The sequence below is a fragment of the Eimeria maxima genome, genomic scaffold, assembly GCF_000499605.1.
Source record: "Eimeria maxima Weybridge genomic scaffold, Emw_scaff138, whole genome shotgun sequence".
Classification (NCBI taxonomy): domain Eukaryota; phylum Apicomplexa; class Conoidasida; order Eucoccidiorida; family Eimeriidae; genus Eimeria; species Eimeria maxima.
In genome coordinates, this window is record NW_013564353.1 from 31,446 (window position 1) to 53,511 (window position 22,066).

Consider the following 22,066-nt stretch of genomic DNA (forward strand, 5'->3'; position numbering starts at 1 on the left):
TCGGGCCAAGACGACAACGGCTCACCGGAAAGCGCTTAGATTAAAAGTCCACGGTGCGCCACGACGTCGATGAGCCTCCTCTGGAGCAGGTAACCTAGGCAAAGAAGGAAAATGCAATTGAAGTTGCTATGCAGCGACGGCGGATATTGTCATTTTCTTGCAGGTGGAGGCAGCACGCGAATAGTGTCGGGTGTACATACTTGTCCAGTTCTGCACGTGTGAGATGAAAGCCATCCATTCCAACAAGAGCCACTGGTATGGGAGGTCCTGCCACATTTGGCTGATTTAATTGCATAAGGTTTGTCTGTAGGCTTTTCTCTACTTGGACCGGCAATAGGCACGGACAAAATTGATCAAGGGACACTGCATTCAGCGCAGCTTGAAGTCTGGTTGCCACGGTAGACTTTCCACTTCCTGGAATACCTCCAATGCCCACTAGAATTCTCCAAGGGCGTTGAGCTTGCTTAAACTCTTCTGCGACCTTGCTCAGTTCAAGTGGTTCTGGGGGCTGCTGACGCAATGAGGAATCGTTCGTCAGTGCAGTACCAGAGGAGAACAGGCAATAGCTCCAGTGTACCTCCAAGATTCGGGCAGCCAGAAATTCAACTAAGCTCCCAATGTCAGATGCCACAAAACGTATACCTTTGGATTGGGCCTGCGTTTTCTGCAGACCGTCGGCGTCTATAGTCGTGAAAGCATCCATCCCTGTGGCTACAAGGTACCATAAATCTTTCCCTAAACATCCGTAAAATGATACAAATAGAAGGATGGAAGCGCGACCTAAAAGGATATCCTCCAGTAGCAACTCTCGCAAGTGACCTAGTGGCTACTCCTGCAATTGTGACGCCGCCGGTGACCCGCTCCACTAATAAACAGAAGACTGTATATATATATGTCAGCTTTGATCACTTACCCTGGACTGTGGAGTTGAAAAATAGCCAGCTGGTTGTTAATTTCTCTGGACTACTAGTCACTGCAGTGGAAAACTGAATGTACTCCAACTCAGACTACAGTTGGGTTGCGAGTGGTTGTGCCGAGTAATTTCTAACTTCCGGGCGGCGACCGGCTACAACGCCATACAAATGTGGAGCAACTACGCTATAGCTGCTATATCGTCATTTTTTACAACTGCTGCATCGAGCCGTATACTCTTCCAGGCGGTCCTCACCAGTGGCATGGGTGTGGATGAAGGTGAAGGTGTGCTGCTGTGGAGAGGTGTAACCATTAGCGTCTCCTGAAGGCTTATTAGATAATTAAGTCTCTCTGAAGTCGCTAACTACGAATAAAAGCACCTAAGGGCGCGCAAAGCAAACGATGTCTGCCATGTGCTCGTGCTGCTTATAACCCAGCTCGTCTCCTGCCGTTCCTAATGCTGCCACCGAGGGAGTAGGCAAAGAATGGCCACGTATATTACTGAGGAGCTCTAAATGCTCTCCAAATGTGTCTTCCTTGGGGGTAAATAACGTCCCATCGCTCGGGCCCGAAATCACTCTCCCTTAAAGATAGTTGAGCCGACAACCTCTCCAACGAACTGGGTACCGGTGGCATGGTGGAAGGAAGGACCAGGCCACTGTACACGCAGAAGATCCCCTTTTGCGTGCACGTCTAGATATAGCGTATGCTGTAGTTCTAAGCTCTCGGTAGCCCTTGTCCATCCTAGGACTTGCCAGTCCCCCCTTGTTCTTCTCCGCGGCGGTTCAGCTCGGTAACTGTCTACGAATTGAGTGAAGGATATTTAACACTTCCACAGACAAGCAATATGGCTGAATGTGTTTCTCCCAGCCCTGGTAGAGTGGCCTTGAATTATGTTGTTGCTGCATGATCAGATTGGCGCTCCTCTGCACGTTTTTGGTGCTTCTTCTCTAGCTTCCCGGAGAAGATGCGTCTTGACTATGGTTCAAAGCTGGTGGAGAAGAAAGGTATTCCCCATTATTCAATGTGGTTGCCCTTGCGACAAGGTTTCAGTTGTTTTTCCACAGTTAAGAGTTAGCTCTAATGATTCAACGGTAAAACAAAGAGCACTGGTTATCAGGGTGTACAAGAATGCTGCAGACTTCCTATACGAGGTGTCTTAATTATCATGACAGAGCGACTGTTATGCGGAGTCCGTAGTGACCAATAGACAGCCTTGTTGCCCGGCAACAATGTCCACTACTCGCCACTTACTGCTATCCTGCTGGCCCAATGACTCCTTAGTGTGCAGCGGCAGGCATAGTAGCTCAGGTGTTCGGCCCTCTGTAGCCTTGAGACCTAGCGGCATTTTTAAAGCCCCTGGTCCCCATAAAAAAGCTTCCCCCTCTTCTGCCAGCACAGGCAAATCCACACATCTTCTCCGTAGCACTGTGAAATACCTGGCAGTTTATGGTTGTCCTCAATTCTTGCACTATGCCCAAATTCCTCTGACAATATTCCTGGCTTAATCACAGAGGCCTTCTCCCTAACCTCACCTGTGAGGACAGCCGAAAAACCAGTTGATCTCGAAAAGCCACCAGCAGCCACTTTCCATGCACGGCTCTTGAAAATGCTCTGCAGAGGAAACACCTCAAGCCGCCTGGTGCAGGAGAATGCACGAGGCGCGTGATGAACCCCATACACGCGCTTAGCCTGAATCAAGCTATCAGCGTGGGACAAAAACCGGGTGCAGACTTTATGTCCCTAACGGATGGATGTGCTCAACAACTTGTACACAACTATGATTATGTAGATACGCTCCTTGCGCAATCCAGTGCATATTCAACGTACCCCTGGGTATTGCCAGTGCATGTCAACTGCGTGAGGCAGCTCCGCATTCGGTCCTCCCCATTCGAACACTGCTCCATTTCCTAAAATCATGAATGGTAAACAGCAGCAACTGTTATAAACAGTTTCACTAGACCACGCCGAATGACCCGCTTCAACTGCAGCATATTGTACTTCTGGAAGGAGTCGCCATTGAGGAGTGGATATAGGAGGACCTACTGGATAGAGCGAGCGAATGGGATGAACCTAAAGCGCAACTCTCCAGTGGCAAGTCTGCCCGTGAGAAAAACTCCACCAGTAGCGGATAGTTTGACTCCCCACCTGAAGCCATCACCTGCAACACATGCAAACACCAACTACGAAGTGAGGACGGCAAGGTGCAAATGATAAACATTCTAAAGCGTCAAATGGGTCAAAGTGAGTTCAACTAGCAAACAACATTCGGCGACGGGGTAGCTAGATATCGCTGCACGTCTATTACTATGACCAGCAGAAATCGCCTGTAGTGACATACCGATTTCTCCCTGCCCAGTTGAAGGCAGTCGTTTCGTCCCCACACCCAGAGAGCGCCATCAGGCGTTAACAAGCCACAGTGGTACGTCCCACACATAACCTTGGGGAATCTCACGCCAGCTCTCACGGACAAGCAAGGGGAGCCTGCTGGAGCACTTTTGTAGTGCATTTCCTCTGGGGTGTCCTGATAGGTCTCGAAAGGTCTCGCAAACGTGTGAAACTTCTTAGTCCCCTTCTCTTCAATGCTCTTCCTAAGCTTTTCAAGGTGCTGCAAATGCTCCTCCACAACCCGGCGTTTTGCCTCAAGAAGAACCGGGGAAAGTATGCCTTGAAAAAATTCCAGTTCCTTGAATACTTTGCTACTTACAAGCATCCCCGAGCCATTAACCCCAAAGTCTGCAGCGCCAGAGCTAAAAACTCTTCCGGATCCTAAGCAACCAAACCGATAGAGGCAGCTTACAAGGAAATACAAAGGCATACATAGACATAAGTAGACAATTAGCTTCTTTTTGATAAGAAAGCTAGGGCTCCAGAGACCTGCCTAGGAGATCACCTAGAATGAGTAGGAACTTGACGTAGGCAGACCAACGGGAATTCCAAGATCCTCCCAGGCAAAATAAGACAACACCTACTTGTAACTACACAAGTGCTGGCAGTCCCACACGCCACGTCCACGACGAACTCTCCGGCTTTTACAAACTGAGTGAGAGAAGAGACGGAAGGAAATAGGATCCGCTAGTGCAGCGCCTCCTGTTCTTCAGGTTGAGTTCTACATTAAAATATGTAGCGAAGAGCAAGGCGCAAGTAAAATCATGTGAAAGTAGCTCACCTGGTCTACAAGAGTTGGCCGGCACCGGTTCTTGCTGTCTCCGTGCCCCAACGGGCTACCAGCTCCCCACGAACCCCCGTTTCCCCATGTGTACAAAATGCCATGCGAAGTCAACGCAGCAAAGTGCTGTTTTCCCGCAGCCACCTTGACGAATCTAGGGTGCATGTCCGTCTCTGCATTCGTGGTAGGACGTGCAGCCAACGCAGGAGGGATTTCGAGGTCCTCACTTCGCTTGCAATGCCGAATAAAGTCACTTACTGATACACCCGAGGCTTCCACCGGTGCTGGCTCTATCTCAGATAAAGGGCTGGGGAAAACACTCCTCTCAGTGCGAGGAACGCTTAAGGGCGCCCCAAACAGTCTACCCTCTGAAACAGCCAGCACGTCAAAGCCCCCAACAGCCCAAGAGCTAACTGTCCCTGACTGGCTGGGAACCAGCACCTCAAGCAATTGTCCTTTTGCTTCCCAGTCACCCCAGCCCACCAAACTGCGCCACAGTGCAGGTCTCTCCGGAAGTCTTGCCAGCCATATCCGAAATGACGTTTTGGCGGTAGTAGACAGGAAGCGCGAGCAAGATCTTCTCATATCAAGAGAATTGTGTAGTTTCCTCACTGGCAGTGTCGCCGCTCTATATGCAGTTTCACATGAGCTGCTCTCTGCACCTCTACACCAGGACAGGCCAACGCCCTGCGGGCTAAGACGCCGGGGCCACTGCTGTGACGTGCCCCTTCCGAGAAAGAAGAAACGATGATAAAAAGGGGTCATACACGGCCTCGGCATTGTGCAACATATGCTGACTAACTCCGCGGCCTTGATTGCCGGATGTAAGAAAAGACCGACAGGCATCCCCCCAGTGCCAACGGCCCCGAAAGAGAGCATGATAGGCCTCATTATGAGCCGGATTTCTGGACGAATGACTGCGAGTCGGCCACATGGGACTTGGGATAAGGACGGGACTGCAGATTGGAGGACGACAGGGCAACGCCCAGGACCAACATCAGCCTACACACCGCCTTCAGCAGCTCCCCCGTACATTTTCTTACAGGCAGTTATAATAATAACGAAAGGAAAGGCTACAGCCTATAGTCTTACGGCTAAAAATCGCCGAAGGGCATGACGGAGGGATGGAGATCGTGAACAGAGACGGCGCAGACTGTGGGGGAACAGGGTAGATGCTTTGGACCCGACGCAATTGCCATGTCCTAGACATGCAAATATAGCAAATTATCCTGTACAATGCATCATCGCGAGGCCACGTGCAAAAACTGTTATGCCGTCCTGCGATCCGTGGCGCGAGTCACAAGAGGTTGTACGATAGACCCCAGAGATTATGGGAGGGTCTTCAGTGTGTAGTTGCGCGAGTTTAATCTTTAAAGCAAAAAGGTAAAACAAGAAGAAATCCTAAAGCCGCAATATTTAACTAGTACGAGCTCCTCTGCACAGAAGCAGCTTCCGGGGCCCCGGTAGCTAGACCCAGATCTGCTGAGTTCATGAATGTGTTTTCTGCGTCTTCTCATCACATTTCTACTTTGGATATGCTTGGCAGCTAACGTTGTTGTGGGTAGAGACGTTTAGTATACTGGAAGCTGGGCTTCAAGAGCCTAAGCGTCTGGTTCTGTCTCGGCGGTCGAGCCCTTCTTGTTGAGTCTGTCGACCGTCGCTAAGCATTAACATGCGGGCGGCTTCCTCATTTCTCTTTCTCTTCTTCAATAGAACCATTCGTAGCAGACAGACACCCAACAGTCTCACGTTTCCGATCGAATTGTATCGCGTCCTCGATCCACCTCGGGGGCACTACTTGCCACTGTAGACCATCGGACCACGACAGGTTGCAAGGCTATCACCCTCTGACTGGTGAAGGGGCCTAATCAATTGCTGTCTGCCACCAGACAGGCTCCCATTGATTCCTTAAGGGGGGCAAGTCTCAGCCGTTGGTGGCGTTGGTTGGCGGTGAGACCACCGTAGGGGGCTCCCCACCACCGCAATTCCTTACATTTTGCATATTGTCTTGTGGGACCCAGGCCAGTTGTAGAGGCCTAGACGAACAAGCAGTGGTGGAACTGGAGCAAGATAACTAATGGTGGCTGCATTCCTACCCTAAAGTACTAGTTGCTAGACGGCCCAACAAACAGAGAGGAACAGGTGTGCTCCGTAGCACATCAATCCAAGTTTGTTTGTTTCGATCACGTTGCATTTGTAGTTGCAGGGACTGCTGAAGAGGCTGAACCGCTGCTGCTGGCTTTGTTCTGTGCTGAATTGGGCTTGCAGAAAGAAGTGCTTGTATGTCGGTGTGTCACACGGAGGAGGAGTGTACAGAGGGACAAGGAGGAGCACACTGGCCGAAGATGCATATGGAAGAGGATATGAGAGTTGGACTGGGAGAATCCGCGTGTGAATTCCGCGGTGCCCAGCACTCGGAGTCACTGTGGAATGAGGCTAGCGAGATCCGCTCACGGATCGAAGGCACGTCGTAACTTGCCTTGTGGCACGAAAGGTTTCTTCATGGTGAGTAGTGCTTCACTAGAGTCATGAGCCTTGCGGTGGTGTGTGCGCAGCTTGCCCAGTGCACATGAGCAGTGTGACGGCTTTTGCATCAGCACTGGCAGCAAATCTTTGCACCGCTGTAGATGGGTCAATGGCCTTTTGCTTCGTGAGAGACGTTGAGACTGAACAGCTCCTAGGGGCATATGCGGCTCGCCCAGCCGTTTCTGGTCAACAGGATGCCCGCCATGCCGCCACGGGACACGATAATCAAGGTGAATGCGTAGATGTTCCCTACCAGCCAGGCAGTGCAGTGGAGAAAAATAGAACGATGATGCCCATTAGCCCAAAGGGGGCTTTACAAAGCTGTTTAAGCGCCTTCACAGTAAAGGCCAGTAAGCCTGTGTTTGACCCCTTGTTGCATCTAATGTATGGTAGGCAGTTGCATATGCGATGCATGACTGCAGTGTGTATTCTCGTTTTTCACTTGGCGTGAGAACCCCACCCGAACCCGCAACACGATACGAGAGTGTACATCGGTTTCAGGAACGCCAAGACATCATGCTTAGAGGAACGACGATGTGTAGTGATTTTTGTGTGTAAAAGAATGGTTTCAGACCTTGGCATCCTCCATGTGATTTCTGGTGATGCTGCGCAGCGACGAGTTGTCCGTGCAGTGGACCCCCACCTTGTGGAGAGCTCTCTCTGGAAAATATGAGCCCAGAATCGATGGCCTTTCTCTCTGCTTTGTTTGCTGAAGACGCCAGAGCCAGTAACTCCTGTTCGCCCCTCCCTGCGCAACCCCCAGCTGAGGGTGAAACTGGTTCAGAAGCGCCATCGCAGAACCGTTGGGGCAGCAAATCTTTCCAGAAGTGTCATTCAGGGGAGAATACAGCTGTCCCTTTAGACGTGAGATTGGGTCAGCCTGAAGGAGAAAGCAGTACACGTGATCATCCGATAGGGAAGCCATCTAGTGGGGTTGTCTCAGAGGTACCGTCACTTCCGCCGTCAGAGCTGATTGTGCTGACATCTGATGGCTTAGTGGGATATCTCGTGAACGATCTGAAAGGAGGTTCAAAGGTGAGTAGATTGCCCGTTTCATTTAGTACCAAGCTCTTTCCCCCGTTCTGTGTGGTTTAGAGGACGCTCACATGATTCCTAAATGGATTGTGTGCTGACTCGATGGCTGCGTGGCACGGTTGGCTTGAAACGGAGCTCCATTATGCTGATTGTACACAACTTCTCTTCAGGCATATTGCTATGAGCCAGCTACAGGGCGGCTCTCACCTGCGCCAGCGAAAGATTTGTCTAAGGCGGGCCAGCCTGGCGGACTCCGGTGAGGCCTATGACAATTCCCGGACGAGCATTTAGCTTGAGGATGCCACCTTCACAGTTCCCTTAGCGTTGCTTCCGCGATGGCTGTAACTTGTCGTGTTTTGGCTTCAACTGGCATGTACTTTTAAACATGAATTTTAGTGCTTTGCATCTGCAGAGACTCACTACCCCGTGCATCGGATCAAGGTTTCCTGATTGGTTGCCGAATGGAAGGCGAAGGAGCACTGAGTGCATGCACAGCCATGGCAGAAGCCCGCGTATCTTACGTGGGTCCTGGGACGAAGAGACTCCCTTCGTTTCCAAGTGGTGTTCCTAGCAATGTACCGCATCCAACTGCCCAGCCGGATGGCTCACTGCTTGGGACTCGGCTAGCTTCTGTAGAGTCTGTTGTTAGTGCGGGAGATGCTTTAAAAGCATCTCCATTGCCCCGTTTAGCCCCACGGGCGCGCCTGCCGTATCTTCCTCGAATATCAAATGGCTTGCATGACTCCATTCCGCTGTTGTTTTCGGCCACCCTGGAGCATCCTACTGCCGCGATGGACGAGGGAACGACTTTCCGGTGCCCGGAAAGTGCATCCAGTGGCCGAGGTTCACGCGCTTCAACGGAAACGCACTCGGCAATCCTGTCCTCCCGTAGAAACTTGGGCACTGAGACTGTACGCATTATGGATACCTGGAACAGGGGCAGCTCTGTGGGTCGTTGTTCGGGGCTTGTTGCCCCCTTTATTTACGCTTTTGTGTCTGAAAGATAACTCTTTCGAAGGGCTTCATCAGCAAGTGCTGGTTTTTTTAAACAGACTTAATGGAACTGTGATAGTAAGGAAACGTGAATTGTGGACGTTGTGCTTTGTGCAGCCGCTGCTGACAGCTCAGCCAGAAATGGGCCTTTTTGTAACGCCTTCGAGTTCAGCCGCAGCTGACTTTCCCTGTGAGCGACCGTCCGTGGATAATGATGTCCGCGATGACAGTACTGGTGGTGCGTCCATGTTGCACTCTCTGCAGTCGGACGCGACCTTAGGAGTCGTCTTTTGTCTCAATGCCAAGAGGGTTGATGCGCACGCTCTGCTGGAGGCAATTGCTAACGTGTGCGCTCCTCCTATGGCACTTCTTCTCCAACAACAATGGCTTCGCAGAGACAGGTTTAAGCGTGTTCTCCAGCTGGAGCTTCATCGTACTGTATTTCAGGTCAGTGTTGCACCCAGGTGCATTTCGGTAGGTCGGGTTAATGCTTCATGCAGATTCACGACTGCTGGTCTGGGTTATATGCAAACTTGATATGCTTTGAAACTTGTGTACATCGGTTGATTCGCATGTCCCATGTTGAGAATTTCCATCGAGCACTGCACGGATTGCACTTGGTCGGAGGCTTTGAGTGCGATGTCCCCGCAGGAAACATCCATACCCATCAGGATGATGCAGCGCCTTCTGGCACTAGTCCACGCCGCTGTTGGAGCGGAGGCGGCAGCCTTTTTCATTGCAGATACTCAGAACAGGAACTTTATTTGTCTTGGGGGCCACAAGAGGTGAGAAGGAGAACCAGTGCCCTGTGTCATCCATCGCGTTCCCTGTCGCTGTTGTAGTCTCGATCCATCTACATTCGATGAGAATAACCACTCAGCTGACAGCAAGACATGCCTGAACACGAGGCCCATACAGTGCCTGTGGACCAGGTTGGCCCCAATAGGGGCTGCATGGCACGCATGCTAATTCACAGTTTCTTCAGATGATTTGCATAAACCCGGAATTTCTTATGTATGTGGGACCTTACCCCTTTTTCAGAGCAACGGGCCTCAGTCTATGCGGAGACCACCGGCTCTTGGGAGAGGCAGCTCGCCAGCGAGGCAGGACAGTTATTTTTAACTTCCTTCCAGAGGGATTCAATGCAGAGTACGACTCGCGTGCACGCTTCGAAAGCAAGTACGTTTGATAGTGCACGCAGACACACATCAGCCTTTCTAAAATGCCTGGGTAGATTCACATCGTTCCTCTACAAAGGCGTGCATGAATGGCCCCAGTTGGGAGCATGTGCACCCCGATTCAATGACGGCAATAAGCCATTAGGAATTACTTAAATTTGGATTGCTTCAAGATGCGAGTGCTCTGGACGTTGTGGCTTGCAGGCACGCCATGCTGGTCCCCTTGCTAAATACCCAAGGTCACGTGAAAGCTGTGGTGGTGCTGCTTAACCGGCTGCAGTGCACATGCGAGCGCATGAAAGAAGTAGCAGAAGACGCAGAGAGAAAATGTGCTTGTGATGGTCACGTTCGTCGCCTCGAGCCGTTGTCTCTGGCAGTAGATGCGTGGAGCGCTGCGACAGCTCCTTGTGAGAACTGCGCCAGAAGGAATGTGAACGAACTGTCATATGGGGAGTTTCTTTCAAGGCCACCTTTGTCTCTCGATGTTGACTGTTCTCGGCACTTTATCGGGCAAGTAGCAAGCAAAGGCTCCGTTTTATCATTATAGTTTCACTTTAGTCATATCCTAGATAGGGGCATTCTTCTACACTTGACACGGGCTTGTCACTTCTGCTTACGGGGTGCTAGCCCTACACAGGCCGACGCATAGTCTATTCCAGTGGCCAGCCAGTACGGGTGAACACAACTACAGGAGGGGTGTCTTTCCTGAACTGCAGGATTCACGAAACATTAATGCGCGCTATCCAGTGCGAGATGCAGCATTGGCTCGGCGGCCAATTAACAAATGTCTGCATGGCCGGCATGAGTCTTCTTCAGCCCATGGAAACAATGGTCTCCTACGTCATGGGGGGGCAAAGACAGGGACACCGGAACACAAGGCCTCTCTGCGCAGTCATGGAACAAATTGAAGTGAGACAGTAGCTCAAACAGACACTTGGAACTGGTTGCGCTGTAGCTGTAGACAATCGAGCCAGCTACTGGAGTCTCCTACTTCTGCTACAGGGTCCTCGTCTCAATTGTCAGCTGTGTTGGTAATACGTAGCTTGGCAAGCTCTGGAAATGTAGGAAGTGTTGCTCGCAGTGCACCGTGCTCATATTCATTGAAAAATGGGGCGCTTGATCCTAGTGAGGGAATAATTGCTGTCCCTGTTTTTATTGCTCTTCTGTGGGTTAAAGGGTGTTGGAGGTACCGCATTGAGGTTTTGGGTTCTGTTTATTGGGGCTGTTTTGCCTTCGTTCCTACAGAACTTTGTCCTTCGTGACAAACGCATGATGCTGTTAAGCCTTCGTCGTTGTGCTTCGGTGGCGGTGACCAAGCCCATTTCATACTCCTGGACAGATGCTGGAGCGACACAGGGTTTGCGCAGCACTTCTTCACGTCATTCAGCGGGTAGGGCGTTGAGTATAACGCCACGTCTGCATGATTCGAGAGCCCGTACTGCTCACGGCAAGGCTGGCTCACTCAGTGGAGAGCGGAGTTCAAGTAGAGACGATAATCTTCTCTTTGCGGGACGAGGCTCATGCGCCAGTCTCCCCTCGGCTGCAGCTGCGGAGGGTGTTGCAACGGACGACCGCTTCTCAAACAAGTACCCTGGTACTTCATGAACTAGATTGAGATGCAGACAAAGTCGCCTAATGCAGGTTTTATAGCATGCATACCTCAATTGAAGTAGTTTGCGAAAGGTGGGACATAAGAAGAGGTGGGGGCTAGGTTGAGGTTTTTGACGTAGAGATGTGAGTGATATTGCTGCCGCGCAGAGCAGGGCGTGCGGCTAGTCCATTCCAGCAGCGCCCCGCTTGTCCTCTACTCTGGTCTGCGTCACTCTTCCACGGGAGGAGAGGAGTTGAAGTCTACTCCGCAGCATGTGGAGGACAGCACATCGGATGAATTGCTGGCATTTCGGCACAAGCGAAGAGCCTCCCTTCCATCTCTGGTTTTTTCTGCGACCCTCCAAAGGTGCACGCGGCCGTTTGATGATATCCGCAAACAGGTATTCGCTGACTCTAGGTTGGCACCTCAGTCTTGGGGGCGTATTGATTCATGCTTGCTGCGTAGATTTGTTTTGCCAAATGAGAAGATAGTGTTTACCTCGTGGTTACCTCGTGGCTTATACCTTCTTAGAAGTGAAATGTATGTAGTTATTGCCTTCTGTGTAGTTATTCTCTTCCGTGTAGCTCTCATTGGAAGCATATAGACGGTTGGACCTGGACATTTGGCGGAGGACGGCGGACGAACTACAACTGTTCTTCCTTCTGGCTTTAGAAGAGCTGGGCGTGATGGTGAAGAGTGAAAAGGCTGCACTACAAGCATTTTTTGCTCTCATACGCGATGCATACCACACCGATAACCCTTACCACAACTTCTATCACGCAATGCACGTAGCACAGGTATGAGGCAATTCTCACAGATTACACAGCAAAATTTTGAGTTTTTCTTTGCATGCGGCAAGTGGCAAGGAACTGTGTTATCACACAACATTTTCATTTAGTATCTTCCCGTCATAGAATGATTGGCTGATGAGCCTGTTGATCTCCTGTTGGCCGCCGCAGATGTGCTGGCTTTTTTTGACGCGGTACTCTTGCAGAGATGCATTGACGCTCACGGAGCAGCTGGGTCTAATGCTGGCGGGTGAGTGCTCGTATTCGTAGGAACGCTGTGTGGCTACTCGAGCACTTTTGGCGTGTATGCATTTTCTGCTGTAGCTTATTCTAAATGGTATGTAGGCGTTTTCGCCTAGTAGAGCCTCCAGGTGGAGATGCATGGTACGCATTTGCATGGATTAGCTGCTATGCGCCTGCTGCACTTCTTGTAGGGGCATCTCTTTACCTGTGGTGACGAGCATGCTACCTTGGCGTTTCCTTCTGTTGTTTCAGCCTTGGCGCATGATGTTGACCATCCAGGAGTAAACAACAACAGCCTCATCGAGCAGCAGCACCCTCTTGCGATTATCTACAATGATAAGGCGGTTCTAGAAAACCACCATGCTGCTTTCGCTACCAGCGCGTGAGAAACTGCCTCTTCATTGTCCGATGCTTTCTTCACCCTGTTTTGGTTTCATTGGCACCCATTTCAACTCAACGCACTCCTCCACCATCCCCAACAGTATCATATCCTGCTGCCGTTGCGGGGTGCTGAATTGCACTTGAAATTTGTCTGCAGCATGATGAAGCTTGGGTTGTTTTCTCACAAGGCGAAAAGCACGAAAAAGTCGCCCTGCCCACGTTCGTCTGCCTTGTCGAGCGGCTCTGCAGTGGCGGATGTGGAGCAGCCCTTTCTAGTCTCGTCAGCTTTTGGAGCTGTGCGCCAGCAGAATGAAGAGGAACACGACTGCGCAGATGATGAAGATGACCACGCGTTTTATCCATCCTTTGCAGAAATCCGCAGAGTTCTTATAACCTGCATTTTGGCCACTGACATGGAGCTATTTAGACAGCATCATGAGGCAATGAGAAAGAGAGGTCAAATGAAAAGAAGTGCGTGCATGTATTTGTGGTCTGTTCTGCAGGTTGCTCGCTGCAGTTGCACTTCAAAGGGCATTCAAGCTTACTTCCCTCACTGCAGAGGACATGAATGTTACACATGAGTAGAGTTTTCGAAAGTACCTTGCGAATGGGTATTGCTTGGATTTGAAGTGGTGCTTTGTTTTTGCGTGCTCTCAGGTACAGGAGACTTCTTGAGTAGTGATGAAGATCGCACATTACTGGTCACATGTCTGATCCACTGTGCAGACATTAGCAACCCTTTGCTTCCTGAACGCCGAAATGTGCAGTGGGCCTCTCTTATTATTCAGGAGTTCAATGCCCAGGTCAGTAAGATGTTTTCCGTTTAATGGGCGGCAATTCTCCGTCCTCGGAAGTAGCACTGTGCGCCGCTGGATTTAGAGCCAAAATCTGCTGTCTGCAATGTAACCATTTATAATGCTAGGCTTAGAGCTACAGTGGTTTTCAGTTCTTCTCTAGGTGAGCAACCGTTATCAGGATTTAGGCCGGTTCCACTGTCAATTTTACGCGTGTTGATTGGTAGGTGGAGATGGAGAGGCACAAAGGGCTCCCAGTGACGGTCTTCATGGACGCTCGTACGGAGCTGCTCAGGTGAAGCGGCGCTCAACTGAGAAGTTGTGCATGTCTTGGCAGTCTCAGTCGCGTGCGTGCATTCAGTGAATAGTAGGTACAAAGTTTCTCTTTGGAGCTGCAGGTGTGTGCTTGTATTTGGATAGTTATATATGTGTGGTTATTTAAAACGTTCTTGTTCCATGTGGGCACGCCGTTTGCCTACAGGACGCAGTCCCAAATAGGCTTCTTGTCTTTTGTTGTCCTGGACCAGTTCCGAGCTCTGGCAGACTTGGTTCCTGGTGCGGAAGAGTTAGTTGTTCAAGGAGAAAAAAATTTGGAGGACTGGCAGTCTGCAATGGATATCCTGCGCGAGGCCGAGCGCCGGGACGCGTGAGAATAAAGGTTGCACATTGCTGACTAAAGCGATACAGCGTTCATATTGTTGTTAGGTGTAGTTTTCCATTTCGTTTGTTGGAATGTAGTACGCCCTCAGGCGTATCGCGTGCTGACGATGTGCAGGTTAGGAGAAAGCGTTTCTACTCTTGAACTCCCACGGAATTTCACTTTCCGTTTAAGAAATTTGAACTTTATAGGCATGAATGGCCCCAAATGTTTTGGTCGCCTACGCAGGTAAAGCATTTTCTTTCTGGCGTTTGAGATTTTCCCACCCCTACATTGAGTTACTACGTTGCAATTGCTGTTTTAAAATTGTGCATGCAGCGACAAGCCTGATGACTGGAGGCCACAAAGTTTGGATACATGAGCTCCCGGACCGCAGAGCATGGTCTGTCTCAACTGCAGAATTTGTTTCAAGGTATTAGCAAGAGTATTTTTTGCGGGACTTCTTGAGGATATACAATTTTTTCAGATGTACAAGAGATTCTGGAGTTTATGCAGGGATTCTTCCTAGAAGCAGTTCGTTCTGTACAGCTGTATTTACATGTGGGCGCCGAACTGCGACACACGAACAGGCAGGCATACTCCAAATCTCCGCCGTTGTTTGCACCCATGGGCAGATAAGGCTAGACTGTCCTCCCGAAATACTGCATTTGAACGCTGGCCTTCTCACCACTGGAGGTGAGAAAAAAATGCGCACTTGGCATCGCGTGTTGTGGGCTTTGAAGAAGAACTAGGCTGTCCCATAGTTACGCAAGGCGAGGCCTACATGAAACAGTAGGCGCATCAGCATCATTATCTGCCGTCTTCGTGTACAGATGCAGTGCTTCTTGGTTGGGCTCGTTAGGCTAGTAAAGCGAACGAGAAGGATAATGCGGTACTTTGAGAACAGTTGGTAGTTCGCCGTACAAACGCTCTAGATGGCAATGGGAAGGGTGCACAGAGCGTGGTGGACGGGGGAATCAACCGTCAGGTCAGCACGCAGCCAGTTCTAGCATCACATTGCAAGTGAAGTAGCCTCGAAACACGGGATGTACCGTTGGTGCTGCCTTCAATTTCATCTAGGGTTCCGGGGATGTCAGCGGGTACTGAGCCTTGGGAGTTTTTGGCCCTGGCTTAGAATGCCGACCCGGCAGATGCCCTTGTTTCCAGATTACGAATACCCAAGTAGAATGTTTTCTGCTACTAAAACAGGTACATAATTCATGGGCGACTACGTCTCAACTGGCTAACGAAGCGCATGGCCCCTAGCTGGCAGCTGCAAAACTAGCAATCAGACTTCGGGACAGCTGATGCTGGGACATTCTAATGGGTTGATGGGCCTACCTAGTAGACAGTCCTCTCTGAAACGTAGGTCATCCCAGCTGGCCGCATAGCGCAGAAAAACTCAGGGGATCTGTAGGTCTTACTCCCTTGTTCCTTTCCTACTGATGTGGGGCTGGTGAGTGAACGCGTCTGTACGCCTCCTCATCAGGAATTAAATTGTTTACAAAAAATGATGCGGAGTTTATCTGTCCAAACGAACTCAGGCCCGCCTGTGCACGGAGCTGAGCCTGAATACCAGGTGGCAACTGTCGAAAACATTCAAACTAGCTACTTTCGTATGCTGCCATGTCAAGTGGCATGGGCTATTAAACATGTCACGGACACCAGAATTGTAGAGCTAAAGAGGAGCACCACTCTTTGTTGAGCAAAAGGTCATTTGCTGGGACGGAAGAAGCCGCTGAGCATGGAGTGCATATTTCTGGACGCAAGTTCATGCAGCTTGCATGTGCCACTAATACTCATGAACGAGCACAAAGACACTGCGAAGGCACCGTTTGAAGCCGTGTACATACTGCACGACTGCAGTGCGCTTGGACTCTCGTGATCTGCTATTTCCACGAATGTAAAAGAAAAACGGTGGTTTTCCGGAAGCAACAACATAAAGGTAATACTTATTCGGAACTCCTGATTGGTACAACCTAACCATGCGACATCACCTATACAGTTAGCACCCCGCAGTGATCCTCTAGCGACGATGCATGACCTTTGCGCAATCGTATTGCCAATCACACTGACTGAGGCTTTGGAGGCGTCGGACTCTGCCTGCAGGACGTGACTCACGACGGCCCTAGGAAAGAGACTAAAGTATGTGGTGGGCAAAGCATGCTTACGATGCATGCTTTTCCGTCAGCTCGAGACCTCTGGCTTGTTGGTTGTGCCGTGGTTGGCTTCTGCTTCTCCCCGTTCTTCCCTCGACTCTCTAGCCAGTCGTGCCTCGTGAATTATCCTCTGTTTCTCCTCAGCAGACGGCTGAGGGGCTTTTAAATACAAGCATCCGTTTGCAGGGACATCTAACCACAAGCAATACGGCCAACCCAATCTGAAAACAGAAACACGATAATGAAAGGTAACACCCGCCATGAGGTGCAACGAGTTGGTCTCGCAGGCACCTTACGATATGCCAGGGCCCTTCGTGACAAACGCCACTAGAAGCAAACCTTGAAGTCCCGCAGCATGCACAACTTGTAAAATCAGGCTCATTCGTCACACGAGATGCATGTTTTGACACGTGTAGGTGCGTGCTGCTGTGCATGTCCAGCCTAAAAAACAGTCATGGAGTTTTACAATAAACTCACCTGCCTCCCTGAGTTGTGTGGATATATGAACCATTCCCCATGCCACACATTCCCCCCGCGTATTTCCAATCATCGGAATTCAGCATCAGCTGCCACTCTCCTCCGTGAGGAACTCCCACGGGGTACCTGAAAAACGAGCACAAGGAAATTCCCACGTCTCGCTCTGTCGTCCCTCATGCCAGCCAGCATTCATGTCACCTTTGGTGTGCAGGGTGCACAACGTACCTGTACAATACAGGCCTCTATCATAAACAAGACATACTTTATGTATGAGGTATGGGTAGAACACACAAGCAGACTCATGCATAGCAAGTTGATTATCTGTAAACACCGTGTGAATCGAAGGAGTTCTCTGCAACAGGCCGACTAACCTGTAGTACGCTTGGGGAGAAAAATTGCAAACAACCAGAATATCATTGAACCAGAATTCGTACGAGCGGAGAAATGCTACGATGCAATCATTATTGTTGTCGCAGTCCGTCCACTTAAAGTTCCAGGTCTCATCATCTCCTGCATGCAATGCCAGCTGAGTTCTGTAGAGACCCAGAAGGTCTGACACCCAGATGCAAAGTTTCTTACGGAGCTCCTCCTCTCCTTCGTGCCAGTCGACAGACCTGACATTCGATCGCAAAAAGTATGCAACCATGGGGAAAACTAAGTGCAGCACATCACCAAAAGCACCAACAGGAGTTCACGATGCCTGCACTCAGGGGGATGCACAGGTCGAAGGCATGACAGGCTACCTCACACAGACGTATGTTCCAAAGTTTTTCACGGCGAAAGGGACAGCGGCGACGAACAGGAGAGCGTACCTGTTGTCCTTCCACTCTCTCCCTTGTCCAATCTCCCCCCCCATGAAGATGAGGGGTCTACCTGGCATTCCTATCTGAAAGCCGTAGAGAGTCTTCAAAGTACGTATGCGATCCTCAAAAGGAGTTCCCAAGTATCCGCACTTGTCTAGCAGGCTCCCCTTTCCACTCACTACTTCATCGTGTGACAGTGGTAGAATCCACCTACAGGACCACAGGAGATAAAAACCAGCAATTCGCGGGAAGGGTATCATCTGTGGGTGAGAGGCTACTTCTACTTCTAATTCATAGCAACATGATAGGATGTTTTAGAAGTGTTGAATACCTCTCGTGCGCCATGTAGAGACCTCTGAATGTGAGTTTGTTGTGGCATTTCCGTCGATTCTCCACAGGGCAGCACAAATAGGATAGCGTGTCGTTCATCCACCCCAAATCCCACTTTGCGTCGAACCCGAGACCTGCGAGACAACGACGATATCGAGCATAACACCAAAACTGGATTTATGGCACAGCAATGCGCATTAAAGTGTAAACTTAAAAGGCTGTTGGTGAGAGCTGCCAAAGAAGCCCTATGAAGCGTCCCCTGTTTAGGGAGAGTCCCCGATAATGCTATAGCTTTCCCCATGTAGGATATGGGTGCGATGAGATCTCACCGTTTGCTTTGTCTGTAACTCCTCTCCAGCTGGTACTCTCTTCCGCCATCGTAAATACCCCTGGAAACTCTTTATGTACGACCCAATTTAGTTCTTGAAGCAGGGATATGGCTTGCAAGTTTGCGTCGCCCCCGTGCTCATTTGGAAGCCAATCCCCATCCTCTTTCTGGTGATTTTTGTACAGCATGGAGGACACCGCGTCAATGCGCAAGCCATCAATGTGGTAGCGCCTCAGCCAGTGATATGCCGCTCCCAATAAGAACGACCGAACCTCGTTGCGGCGGTAATTAAACACTGAACAACAATCGGAGAAACGAGGCAAGACAACCGTAGCGGGCCGCATGCTCACCACAGGTAACAAACCACAACCGCAATTGTCACCTCTCCCCGCCGAATACAACGAAACCGACTTCAAGTAGAAACACTACATCGGGGGGGTTGTAACTATGCAGAAACTCCACGTTCAACTCAGAACCTGCACCTGAGGTGCCTCAGAGGACAGTTTTCCGTGGGTCACCCGCCGTGCTGCTCACCTGCTGTCCCCCAAAGTTTGTGCTCCCCCTCTCTTGGGTCTGCGTACTCGTAGCACGGCTCCCCGTCATAGTACACAAGGCCCCATGAGTCCTTACAAAAGTGTGCAGGCACGAAATCAATGAATACTCCAATGTTTGCCTGATGCAAGGTGTCGACCAAATACTTGAAGTCGTCTGGGGTCCCCAATCGGCTGTAAGGCGCATAAAGACCCGTTACCTGCTCAAACACTCCAAGTAGAAAAACTGAAGTGCACGGTTTGACAGGACAGGAAGAGTGAAATAGTGCAATGGTTAATGCATAGTTTAGAATGTGTCTAAGTTCCGGCGAACTGCAGATGCAAAACCAGGTAAACTCCGGGGCAAAGTCGCGCAAACAGCTCATGCAACCTTAGTAGCGGCAAAGGGCATACTTGGTATCCCCAGGAACCTTCGAAAGGGTGGTGCGCTAGGGGAAGGAACTCCACATGTGTAAAATTCATGTTCTTCAGGTGGGGAACCAGCCTATCAGCCAATTCTCGGTAGCCTACGCACGCAAAAGAGTCAAGTATTCACAGGTCTCGATCCGCCGAGGTAACAGATGTCTCTCTGCCAAGGGGTAGGACTCTCTCCGTGGAAGAAGCACTCTACAACCCTGTGACCACTAATAAGCAGCCAACCCGCATACCCACAGATGCCTCAAGGAGTCGCCTATGACATACTTAGATAACGCCCATCTTGCCCGCGCATCCAGCTCGGAAGATGCACTTCGTAGATGGCCATCGGCTCTCTATGGAGTTGGTCTGTTTCTCCAAGCTTCTTGCGTTTTTCCATCCACTCCTGGTCATGCCATTGATAGCGCGCCTCAGCCTGATCGCAGCGGCATCGGGCAAGCTCCAAACCCGGCAGTATAAACGCCGAAGCTTAAAATCAGCAAGCTAGTGCTTCACATCGTCCCGACAGGACCGCAGCCCCCCAGCCCACACCCCGACTCCCCACGGAATCGAAACCATCGCATTATAAAACTGAAACACGTTCATAAGTACTTGTCTCATGGTTGACCGAACCCGTTTAAACCACTAGTACTAATATGGGTTAACAGCTAGGGGCCAAAACTTTAACGGCACAATTTCGAAGCAGCCACAAGAGGTAAGGTAAGCAAATGTCTGTCAAGGCGAGGTAGAGGTACGTTTTTGAAGGCGTCGTCGCAGCCGCTGATGATGCTGGCGGTCTTAGGAGGCACTTCAAATTCTTGAGCATAGGGGTCTATCTTAATGAAGTCCGTCCCGTTTTTCGCGTGTATCCTGTAACCGTACTTTTCCCCTGGGCCTATTCCTGGAATAAACAAGTCCCAACAGCCAAACTCTACCCGCTTGCGCATGGGGTGGGCGCGACCGTCCCATCCGTTCCAGTCCCCTACCACGGAGACGCAAATGCAGTTCGGTGCCCAGACAGCAAAACGAACGCCAGCAACACCGTCAACTGTTATGATGTGCGAGCCCATAAGGTTGTCCACATGCCAGCAGGAACCTGATTACAGGTGCAGAACGCACAAGGAAAAAATGAGATTGTGAATTACAGGCACACAAATGGCCCAAACAAGAAGAGCACCCGAAAGGAAAAAAAAGCAGCGCATGCCTGAGAAGGAAATGAAGCTAGGAAGGAGAATATACAGTGAGAGAGAAAAATATATCCAGCCAACACAAACAGTGCTCCCATGCGCCCGATTCTACCAATCCACTCTAGTCAAAACATGCCCTTCCTCCTTGCAAAACAGAACAGCAGTGGAAGGAGCAACGGCCGCAGCAATAGCAAGGATCGATTGCAGAAGAAATGCCAATAAGCCACCATATTGAGAACAACTCAAAACGAACTGCACAACCTCACCGGACTGGAACAATTCCAAATTGTACTGGGGGACGGTCATGCCGAACGAGTAGGTGTCATACACCACACGTGGGAACTCTTCGCCCTCTCCCCGCACCAAAAGCTCGTAATCCAGGGGTACGTAGGCGTCGGAACTCTTCACTGCCGGACCTCTAGACGAGGCTGAAGGGTGAGTTGTGTATATCTCAAAGGCCTGTGCGAACACTCGAAGCAAACGGAGATATATGCGCCACAGTGAGAATGACAACACTGACTCTAGCAAGCGCACGCGCAGCACCGCAAAGAAGACATTAGGACTTTAGTGTTGGGTTTTTTTCGTGCTTGCCTTGTGAAAGAGAAACTCCCCTTTTCTCTCAAGCTGAACAGATTCTAAAGGAGGTGGAAGTCGCCAGTCTGAGACTCCTGCTCTTGGCCTGAGCTCAACATGGTTCACGTTCTTGAGCCATACACGGACAACCACCATCCTGTTGTCTGTGTCTTGAGACTCCACAAGATGGCACCCTAGCATCCTGAACGGGTCCGCGTGCCTCGCAAGGTTCAGCAAATGCATGTCATATTCCGGGATGTCTGCATTTGGCGGCATGGTGTCAATTGGAACGGCCATAAAGTGAGTCTGGTCGTGACGCTGTGCCTTCTCCACATGGTCCACCTTCGCCACGTCATTCATATTCGTATTGGGTTGCTCTTTTGGGCCAGGCGTGGGCACATAGCCGGTCGGACATGCCGTTGTTCTCTTGGAGGAGGCAACTCCGCCGGTGCCATCATGTTTGGTTTGCTGTCCATGAGATGTGCCATTCGCGCGGAGGTCCCCTGCAGCTTCGCCTTCCTGCACTGTTGAACATGATTTATACACCTTTCCTGCTGAATCTGGCGTGGCTGCAGGGTCGGAGAGACGGACTGCGTCAACCAAACGACCAGGCAGCGCTTCCATCGTCGTCGAGTCCCGAGTCTCCGTCCCTTCTGGGTCCTGTGAAGGGTGCTGAAATGAGGATAATGGGGTCAAAGACTTTGTGTGGCATGCGCTATCTTCCTTAGGGTTGTTCCTAACCCCTATATCGTGTGCCTGAGTGTGCGCACTGTCTGCCATCTCCGACGCGAGCGCTGGGGACGTGCCAGGGGATGGCTGCGATGGTAAGGGAGGAAGCGTGGTACTCCTTTAGTTGCTCCAGATGTATGTGTTGCCCAACTCCTCACTAACGAAAACGAAATCAACACGAAAATGCAAAAGAGCAGGAGTCCAGTCCTACAAAGCCGGCGGAAGAAACTCTTCCTGCCAACGAGGGCGGGGCTAACCCACGGATACCACTTATATATTTTCACTCCCT

The 22,066-nt window shown here is 50.5% G+C and overlaps 3 protein-coding genes across 3 annotated transcripts; 1 reads left to right on the forward strand and 2 right to left on the reverse strand.

The window, feature by feature from the left end:
- Nucleotides 1-2,095: 2,095 nt before the first annotated feature.
- EMWEY_00016820 (hypothetical protein, conserved) lies at nt 2,096-3,625 on the reverse strand (the record flags this gene model as incomplete). The annotated part of the gene is made up of 5 exons (XM_013479793.1): nt 2,096-2,301; nt 2,448-2,526; nt 2,743-2,822; nt 2,959-3,073; nt 3,380-3,625. The coding sequence occupies 5 exons, from the start codon at nt 3,623-3,625 to the stop codon at nt 2,096-2,098; spliced, it is 726 nt and encodes a 241-aa protein (XP_013335247.1).
- A 3,025-nt stretch (nt 3,626-6,650) lies between these two features.
- On the forward strand, nt 6,651-14,260 carry EMWEY_00016830 (3', 5'-cyclic nucleotide phosphodiesterase domain-containing protein, putative; the record flags this gene model as incomplete). Its single annotated transcript, XM_013479794.1, has 18 exons — nt 6,651-6,957; nt 7,221-7,642; nt 7,813-7,898; nt 8,055-8,553; nt 8,753-9,082; nt 9,287-9,420; nt 9,677-9,814; nt 10,018-10,254; nt 10,530-10,722; nt 11,059-11,203; nt 11,572-11,821; nt 12,009-12,201; nt 12,364-12,442; nt 12,688-12,817; nt 12,974-13,287; nt 13,474-13,619; nt 13,838-13,905; nt 14,092-14,260. 18 exons carry the CDS (start codon nt 6,651-6,653, stop codon nt 14,258-14,260), a joined length of 3,840 nt encoding a protein of 1,279 aa, XP_013335248.1.
- A 2,174-nt stretch (nt 14,261-16,434) lies between these two features.
- On the reverse strand, nt 16,435-21,828 carry EMWEY_00016840 (1,4-alpha-glucan branching enzyme, putative; the record flags this gene model as incomplete). The annotated part of the gene is made up of 12 exons (XM_013479795.1): nt 16,435-16,627; nt 16,884-17,009; nt 17,255-17,497; nt 17,696-17,896; nt 18,018-18,150; nt 18,346-18,639; nt 18,879-19,095; nt 19,289-19,379; nt 19,573-19,724; nt 20,044-20,384; nt 20,742-20,934; nt 21,190-21,828. 12 exons carry the CDS (start codon nt 21,826-21,828, stop codon nt 16,435-16,437), a joined length of 2,823 nt encoding a protein of 940 aa, XP_013335249.1.
- Nucleotides 21,829-22,066: the final 238 nt, after the last annotated feature.